This window comes from Cryptomeria japonica, chromosome 7 (assembly GCF_030272615.1).
Source record: "Cryptomeria japonica chromosome 7, Sugi_1.0, whole genome shotgun sequence".
NCBI classification, from domain to species: Eukaryota; Viridiplantae; Streptophyta; class Pinopsida; order Cupressales; family Cupressaceae; genus Cryptomeria; species Cryptomeria japonica.
The window spans coordinates 582246031-582256091 of NC_081411.1; the positions used below are offsets into that span (position 1 = coordinate 582246031).

The 10061-nt window shown below is 31.7% G+C and overlaps 1 protein-coding gene across 2 annotated transcripts; it reads right to left on the reverse strand.

Annotated features, from left to right (window-relative positions):
* Positions 1–3803: 3803 nt before the first annotated feature.
* On the reverse strand, positions 3804–7332 carry LOC131049202 (receptor-like protein 52). 2 transcript variants are annotated; one of them, XM_059209430.1, is made up of 3 exons: positions 7233–7332; positions 6735–7115; positions 3804–6637 (listed from the first exon to the last, which is right to left on the reverse strand). In XM_059209430.1, the coding sequence occupies exons 2-3, from the start codon at positions 7090–7092 to the stop codon at positions 3924–3926; spliced, it is 3072 nt and encodes a 1023-aa protein (XP_059065413.1). In that variant the 5' UTR covers positions 7093–7115; positions 7233–7332; the 3' UTR covers positions 3804–3923. The 2 variants fall into 2 exon arrangements, with proteins under 2 accessions (XP_059065413.1, XP_057839232.2); XM_057983249.2 differs by having other exon boundaries at positions 7237–7323.
* Between the last annotated feature and the right edge of the window lie 2729 nt (positions 7333–10061).

A 10061-nucleotide genomic window follows, 5' to 3' on the forward strand; every position in this document is an offset into this window, starting at 1 on the left:
AGGATTAGAAGAAAAGGGGTGGGTTAATTAATTAAGAGATTAATTAAGCAATTTGGCTATGGGGCATGGCTTCATTTAATTAATTTAGTCAAAAGGAATGCTTGATTTTTATTGAATAATATGAATTATTTAACTAATACAATTGACTTAGGAGATTTGATGTGATTGCAATAATCAGTAAAATTTAAGTGTCTACAAAAAAAACTTAAGTTTTTGACCATATAATTTTTTTAAAGTTTTAAAGGTTAGTCAATAAATGGCACATCATTTAATTGTTTACTTGGTAACAATTTCTTTCTCTTTCCCTATGCTTTCCATTAAATATGTCATTTCCAACACACACACAGAGATTCAATGTTTATTACATTTCTAAAACGACAAGAAATTAGAAATAGATAGAGTTGATTACGAGTGAGTGAAGCAGATCACATCTAAATGTCATGGCTAGAACGATGCAAATTTAGAATTAGAAATATTAAATTACCATCAAGATATAGATTTTGTAAATTGGAGAGATTGCCAATTGAAGAAGGTATAAAGCCTTCCAGTTTTTTAATATATCCCAAATCAAGAATTACGAGGGTGGAAATGTTTGTAATACAAGATGGGATACTTCTCATTACACTGGACCTATAGAGAAAAAATACAATGAGCTGAGACCAATCCCCACATAGTATTTGGATTAGATTTCCACTTAATAAGTTGTTCCTCACAAATTGAGCTTTTTTAAAGTAGGCAGATGAGAGAGACTTAGGGGAAATGAACCATTTAATTGAGAGCCATAGAATGAAAGGGAAACCAACCTCGTCATATTCACTAACCACAAAGGCATTGACCCTTCAAAAAAGTTGTTGGAACCCAAAAGGAGGATTCCCCAATTGGTGTGGAATTGTACCATTGAACCCAACACTACACAAGTTGAGATAAGCTAAGTTCTTGCAGAGCAAATAGACCTACATATTTCAGAGAAAATAAATAGTTGAAGCTAAAATCTAGATGTCTCAATTCTTGCAGAGCAAATAGACCTACATATTTCAAACAAAACAAAAAAACCAGTTCAAATTACTGCAAGGGAAAGCTCAAGTTTAAAAACATGAAATAGTGCTTCAGAAAAGGCACCTTTGGGTAGAACACCAGTCAAATAATTGAAGCTTAGATCTAAATGCTACAACTGTTTTAATTGGAACAAATCTGTAGCAAGTTTGCCATTTCTCTTGCTGGACCAGTAATCTTCCACATTATGCATGTGATTGGCAAGATGGAGTTTGATAACATTTGAGTTGAATGGTAAGATTGAAAGACGGTGGTAAGATCGAGTAATGAAGAAGGGAAAGTAGGTTTTTATAAATACGGAATTAAATCATTTCAAATAAAAAATGAATGAAATACATAATTTGAAAAAAAAGGTACTAATAAAAGTTGTGGATATTTAAATGTAATTTAAATGGATTGTCGCTTTTTTAAAGTATAATTTAATGAATTTCAATGAAACACTACTAAATCTTTTTGGAAAAAATAGAAAGTAGACACAATTTCCATCAACTTAAGTTTTAACAAAAGAAATTTCTTTAAACTTTTAAAATACACAGAGGGGGAGCTTCTACTCTCACGTAATGTTCTTGTTTTGATAACTCAAAAGTAGGGGAAGGTTTTTTTACTAATAAATCGAGATTCGAAATTGTGCCATTGCGAATCTTTTCTCTTATTTAAATGTCGAACCTCTCAATTCTTAGAGGGACCTCCCGAAATTACTTCTAGGGCCTATCTAATTATTTTTATAGATTCTTTCATTTACCCGATTCAACATGGTGGTTCAACATGGATTCTACATCTTGGAACCAAGTCAATTTTGGAGCAGCTTTGTGATAATGGAACCAACTAGTGAAAAGCATTAACGCTGCAAATATCAATGCACCAATTGTGGTGCAGTAAAGTTGCAATTCACTAGTTATTCTAGATGCTCGCCAAATCTGGAAGAACCCAGAGGTTATTTGTATTCCTCAAAAACCTCTACCCATATCTCCATTCAAAATTTCTTGGCCTGCTATCGGCCAAACTACTCGAGCACTGGGTTTGATGTGAGTAGGATCGCCTATCAATGCTTCATAATTGGAGAAGTGAGTGCCGTGAAAGTACATCCCACTTAGTCGAATAAATATTATCACTAATTGACCAAAATGAGCACTAAATAATTTGCAGGAGATCTCTTCCAAATTATTGGTATGGCTATCAAAATCATGAGCATCAACATTTAGGTTCCAGGTCTAGGTGGTAGTATTGGGTCCCTTGGCTAGTGTCTTTGAGATATGACCGGGTTTAGCCCCTTTTTCAAAAGAGGTTTCAACAGGATCCCTATCCACTATGATCTTTACTTCTGGTTTCGGTGAACGAATGGTCATTGAGTTCTCCTCTTTCCAGACGAGACATGAGAAAAAAACTATCGAATTAAAAAAATGAAAAGAAAAAAAGAAAAAAGATATATTCTCAACTCGTTCCTCTCTTTATTTCCCAGTTCAAAACTAGAGTGACTATGATAGGGAAGTCAATTTGAGACAGGTGTTCATATTTATTATGACATGTTTGATAGGTGCTTAATGGATCGTTGCGAGATATAAAACGTCTTTCCTGTCCAGTGGTAAAAAAAGATATCAATATTAATACAATCATTATCTTCATATCCAGATTTATTAAATATGAGTAGATCTGACAAATATTTTAATAATCTTTTATAAATAATTATCTATAATTTTTTCACTGCAAGTTTTTCAAAATATTAACAAACATATTTTAACTAGCCTAATTTGATAAAAGAATGTGAAATTCAAATTTTTAATCATACAATTGATTAAGCCTAAATGTGTAATACATGTTTTAAAATTGAAAAAGAATTACTAGGTTACAAGTTATGCACATCTTTCAATATGTACTTTTATCCAGAATTAAAATAGTGTGTATTTAAAAAATAATAATACCAATATAATAAAAAACTAATTAAAAAATTGTCAACATGAAAATAACACTAAGTATATAAAGATCGGGTTTATGATTTGCATAGACAAGATTATATTTGAGACTCTCAACCCTAATTTTAATGTAATCTAAAAAACAAAAAATAAATAAACAGATTAGATTTGAGACTCTCAAACCTAATTTTAATGTAATCTTAAAAAACAAAAAATAAACAAAACTGAATATTCATTATTAATGTATTTATCTATTTAAAATAAATAAATATTCATTATAAATTATAATAAAATTTTACAAATTTATATTTAACATTTTTAATAACTTACATATATTAAAAATATGTTTTAAAATTCTTATAATATATATTAGAAACATATGTAGTGATAAGATTGGAATGTTAATATTTCTAAAATGTATGATATGCTAATCATCTAGCATTAGAGGTTCCTTAGAATAATGTTTGTATGTTTGATCTACATATAACCAACATTTGCTTTGGAACAAATAGGCACCAATCAATGCAAATATTTATAAATATCATAAACAATAATATACAAACAATTTGGTATTATTAGTTGGGTTGAATAGAAAAAATATAATTGTACAATCAAAGTTTAATAATAAAGAATATTAAAATCAAATGTTTATAATTCAATGTAAAAAATTACAAGTGATATATAATTTTATATTTTAATTTAAAACTAATATTCGATCAAAAAAATATTTTTTTATATTTTATTGTACATTATTTATGAATCTTAAAAATAAAATTATTGAAATAAATTAAGATTCATTAATCTTGTGCAAGAATTCAGGTCTCTTAATATTTTTCCATAAGTTTGAAAGTAAGAAATCATATTTGTCTAGATATAATGGAATTACAAGGCAATACCATTTCATGAATAGTATTTGACAATAATGTTCTTACATTTTTTTTTACATTTATTGCCTACTTATCAATTATTCAATAAATTAATCACCATCACATCTAAGACTTGAACAAATCTTCTCCTCCATTGCCTTTTCATAGCCAAGATTCCAAATACTCCCCAAAATCCAACAGCAGCACTTGCCATCCACTCTACATACCAATGCCATGGAATTTTTCCTCCTTCATCATCTTCTTTTTCAAGAAGAGGGGTTGATATGCTAGAATTTGATCTCTCTCCACATCTACATGATTTGTTATTAACTGGAAATCCACAAAGATCGGAGTTCCCAGAAAAATAAGTAGAATTGAATGTATTGAATTGATTTCCTGCAGGTATTTTTCCACAAAGCATGTTGCTTGATACAATGAAAATGCTCAGAGAGAAAACTTGTAGCATTTCATTTGGAATCCTGCCATGCAATTTATTGTTTGAAAGATCAAGCGACTCTAAATCTGCAAGCATTCCAAAGTTGCTTGGAATCTCTCCTGTAAGATTATTATTTGACAAGTTCAATGTGTGAAGACCTTTAAGATTTCCAATTGCTGGAGGCATGTTACCTGATAGCTTATTTGAAGATAGATCAATGCAAGTTATCAATAACATCACTGAACTTACATACTCCATTTTTAATCCTTTGTTGAACACTTGGATCCCTTCTTTATAATAATAGGAGCTACCACCATTGCCATGTGAGATTCCCAATGTAGAATTTCTCATACTTATCAATGTTGCTAATTGTGGTGGTATACCACCAATCAAACCATTGTGAGAAATGTCTAAAACATGAAGACTTGATAGATTGCTTAATTGATGTGGAATGTGTCCTTCAAATTTATTTGACCTCAAAACAAGTATCATCAACTCAGAGAACTGGCCCAACCAAAGTGATATGTTTCCATAAAAGAGATTGTCAGCCAAGTCTAAAATTTGCAAACTAGAACAGTTCTTAAGACTTGATGGCAAGTTTCCCTTCAACATATTGCCATTGAGATGAAGTGACCCAAGATTGCTTAGCATTCCTATATTATATGGTATCTCTCCTATTAAACCTGTATTTGCTAGGTTTAGTCTTTTGAGAGCAGAGCAATTAGTTATGCTTGATGGTATTTTACAAGATAATTTGTTCTTTGAGAGATCCAAAACCTCCATCTGTTGTAGAAGACCAATTGAAGAAGGTATCTCACCACTTAGATGATTTGCTGAAAATGACAAAAACTGAATGTTTGGTAGAAGATTGCCGATATCCACTGCAATGGACCCTTTGAATTCATTCTGAGATAAGTCCAACAGCTGCAAACCCAATGACATTGAAGAAATTGGAAGAGGACCTTGTAATTTATTACTATGTAAGTCCAATAGGTTAAAATTACTTATATTGACGCTATAGGGAACTAGACCTTCCAAGATATTGTGTGACAAGTTAAGATTATGTAGATTAGGAAGCATCTCCAACCAATTTGGAATATTTCCAAATAAACTATTGTTGGATAGATCCAAAGTGGCTAATCTATATTGTGTAGAAATGAATGGTGGAATGATACCACTAATATTACATGAAGCTAAATTCAAATCTACAAAGTATATTGTGGGTAGCCAATCTGATTCAATAATGACAGTCAACTCATTGTTAGACAGATCAAGTGTATAAATCCTTGTCAAATTTTGAAAAGAATTAAGAAAAAGATTACCTTTAAGATTGTTTGAAGATAAATAAAGTACTTCAATACTGGAAAGACTTCTGAATGAAATCGGGATGCTACCATTCAGTTGATTGTCATTAAGATACAAATATTCTAAAGATGACAGCTTCCCTAGCTGGAAAGGGATAGTGCCACTCAATAGATTGTAAGATAGAAACAAAATAGTTAGAGATGAAATTTGACCGAGTGATGATGGAATCTCTCCTTTCAATAAATTACCATCAAGATACAGATTTTGTAAATTGGAGAGATTGCCAATGAAAGAAGGTATAAAGCCTTCCATTTTTTTAATTGATCCTAAATCAAGAGTTACGAGGGTGGAAATGTTTGTAATACAAGATGGGATACTTCCTATTACACTGGACCTATAGAGAATAAATACAGTGAGCTGAGACCAATCCCCGCATAGTATTTGGCTTAGATTTCCACTTAATAAGTTGTTCCACCCCAAATTGAGCTCTTTTAAAGTAGGCAGATGAGAGAGACTTAGGGGAAATGAACCATTTAATTGAGAGTCATAGAATGAAAGGGAAACCAACCTGGTCATATTTGCTAACCACAAAGGCATTGACCCTTCAAAGCTGTTGGAACCCAATTGGAGGTGGGAGAGGAAGGTGAGGTTTTGGATAGCATTGGGAATGTGGCCTGAAAGCATGCAGAATGCAAGGTGGAGGTGTTGGAGATTGTGGAGATGAGAAAGGGGTCCTTCCAATTGCTTTCCTGTCATATTCAGCACTACTCCGCTCAGAGACAAGTATTTTAATTTTCTCAGCTTTTCTGTCCACACCAAACTAGGACTATATATTTCCGCACCAACTGGAATCTCAATTCCAAATTCATACACATATGTTTGAGATAGGTCCAAAAATGCCAACTGAGAAAGATTCCCCAATTGATATGGAATTGTACCATTGAACCCAGCCATGGACAAGTTGAGATAAGCCAACTTGTGCAATGAGACAAAATGATTTGGTATTTCACCCTCAAAATGGTTGAACCTCAAATCTAGATGTCTCAATTCTTGAAGGGCAAATAGACCTACATGTTAAACAAAACAAAACAAAAATCTGTTCAAATTACTGAAAGAAAAAGCTTAAGTCAAAAAAAAAATGAAATAGTGCTTCAGAAAAGGTACCTTTGGGCAGAACACCAGTCAAATGATTGAAGCTTAGATCTAAATGCTGCAGCTGTTTTAATTGGAACAGATCTGTAGTAAGCCTGCCATTTCCCTCACTAGACCAGTAATCTTCCCCATTCTCTGAGGGATTGGCAAGATGGAGTTTGATAACATTGGAGGTGTGGGAGCTGCACTCCACTCCCCTCCATTCGCAGCAATTAAAGCCCTGCCATAGAAATGGATGATGCAATTCATTCTTGAAAGCAAGCAGAGCATCTCTTTCATGAGGGAGGCATGAGATATTGCAGCTTATCATATGAGGGAAACAGCATGTAAATGCAAACAGCCAGAGTATAGCAGAGAATAATTTGTCCATGGCAAGAATTCAGATTATTTCACCTGCAACAACAACAACAATGTTCACTAGAGATTAGATGATCCAAATTAAGCAAGAATTGTCTGGTTTAGAAATAAATAAAAAAGTAAAAAACGCCCAGCATAGAGAAACGTAGATACCTACAAAAAGTTGAATGGTAAGATTGAGTGATGGTGGTAAGATGGAGTAATGAAGAAGGGAAAGAGGGTTTTTATAAGCAGGGAGATGCGTATTACGTTTCTAAGACGGGGAGGAAGTTCCTTTGCAATCTTAGAAGTCCATCATTGCAAAATCTTAGACTTTTAATTAGGTCAAGTCAATAAATAAATGGCGATATTGATAAAAGGTGAAGTTTTTACAGTCAAGTCAATAAATAAATGGCGATATTGATAAAAGGTGAAGTTTTTACAGTCAAGTCAATAGATGGCACATGATTTCATTGTTTACTTTCTCTTTCTTCAACTAATCATAATCATAATCATGACAGACTTTTAATTGGAAGTGAGTGAAGCACATTATGTCAAAGTGCCGTACCCACAATGATGGAAATTTAGAATTGAAATATTTGTTAGTTAACAATTTCGAATTTTTCGCTTTAGTCTTTCAATGGGCATTATATGTTATCATTTATTTTTATTTTTTTCACACTTAATCATTTGTATGAACAAAATATAAATGTTGAAATGGATAAATTGAGATTGCAATTAATTGAGTAAAAAATAAAATAAAAATTATATAAGTTTACTTTAAAATTGTTTTGTTATGGATCTTAATTGAAAGCCCGTTATAATAAAAGAGTTCAAGTTACATAATTTTATGGATAGCAAGATCCCAACTATTGTTTAATGGGGCATAAATCCATCATTTTGTATGTTATTGAAAAATGGTGGAGACCAAGTGTTCGAGCACACAATCCCAAGTTGGCCAAGCATGGAGTTCGCAAATGCCTCAAAAAGTGGTCCAATCCCCTTTTAAATATAATTCAATTTCTTAAAATTATGTCATAGAAAAAATGACAAATTCATATGGGAATAACTAAAGAAGATGATTGAACACTACCAAATGTTAAATCAATATACTAAATTACAAAAGGGTGTATATCCCCAATACAACCAAGACAAGATTAGGTATAAATGATAAGAAAGAACATTTATGACATCAAATTTATAGGATAAATAAACATGATAAAAGTATTATAATAGTCATACAAAATTTGACTTTAGGGTTGGTTACATGTACATAAAAAATGGAGCATATGAGAACAACTTAAAACTATATTAAATTATCCTGCTCTCAATCTATGCAACACTTAGATTAAGTAAAATTATTAGCAAACATTGATGAAAACAAAATGAAAGCTCACCAACGCCAACTCCTTTGCCCAAAGCTATGGTGGTTGTGCTCAGGATGTTGATATGTGAGTGCTCCTACCTAGAACATAATATTGCATTTCATTGAGTCTTGAAAATTGATTTGGATAACATCCCAATTATAGATTTCAAACTATAAGATTGGACAACTACAATTAAAAGTAGAGATCAAGGGATCAACTTGATTTAGATGCTTGAAGATAAGGAGGACAAGTTTCCTCACTTGGTTTATAAATGGGAAAGAGATTAATATTGAAGAGGAAACCATGGTGGAGGATCCCCTTGGAGAAAGTTGAGGGATGAGATGCAATAGGGTTACTCTAGAGTACCTTTGGAAGATGGGAAAGTCCTTGACCCATGTGTCATGTCCAAAAATGCACATCACATATGCAAAGACCCATGCAAGGACCCATACCTTGTTATACTTGTGAGAATGTACAAGATTAGGGGGAATGCAAACAAGGTTAGTGTGTGAAATTGAAGGATTGGTGGGCTATTTAATTTTAGATCACTAATGAAAAGTGTTTGGATAGAAAATTAATTAGTTTTTGAAAAGGTGATAGGAGACTTAGGTATATGAATATTTAAATTTATTTACTTAAAGTGGAACGTAGAAGAATTCATTAAGCTATTTTGGGCTAGAAGCAAGATTCGATGACTAGTGATAAATATTTAGATTTATTTACTTAAGGTGGAACTTCAAAGAATTATTTAAGTCATTAAAATTTGAAGAATGTCATTTGTTGATTATTTTTTTCAGTTATATCTTATCATCTACTCAACAATTCATGTTGTGACTAAACTTTCTTATCAACATATCACTTACAACATATGTATATATACAAGTTTACAAATCTTGGACATTAAGCCTATTTAAATGAGACAATGCTAATATTTTTATTACCATAGGTAGACAATAGTAAATCACAAGCCAAATTTGGAGCATATGCTTCACCAAGCATAATATCCAATGATAATAATATAAAAAAAGTCTTAGTTGTGCATTGTATCAAAATTAACTTTATTTTTATTTTTATTTTTTCCACAGAACAAAATATAAATGTTGAAATGGATAAATTGAGATTGTAATTAAGTGAGTTAAAAATAAAATGAAAATAATATAGGTTTACTTTAAAATTGTTTTTATTATGGATCTTAATTGAAAGTCTATTATAATAAAAGAGTTCAAGTTACATAATCTTATTATAATGATATGATTTTATCTTTATATAAAATAATCATTCACACTTGATGTATATCTAAGGTAAGGAAAACATTATAATTCTAGGAAACACCATAGGAAATCGTCATGCCTCAAGCTTCCACCTAGCACATCAATGGATATAAAATAGTAGATTTTTTTTGTGATACAAATGTGACACCAAGTTTGCCACGTTATATGTCTACATCTACATTGTCCATGACGTAACACAGTGAAATGCCTAACATACTAATTCACTAAGCATAGTGACACAAATGGAAGACTAATTACACCATAGCCTCAACATTGTGAATGGAGAAAGAAATAAGAATTAGAGGAAGGTTGGGATTCATATGTCAAATAACAACCTAAACACCTTGTTCTAAGGGCCACTCCTT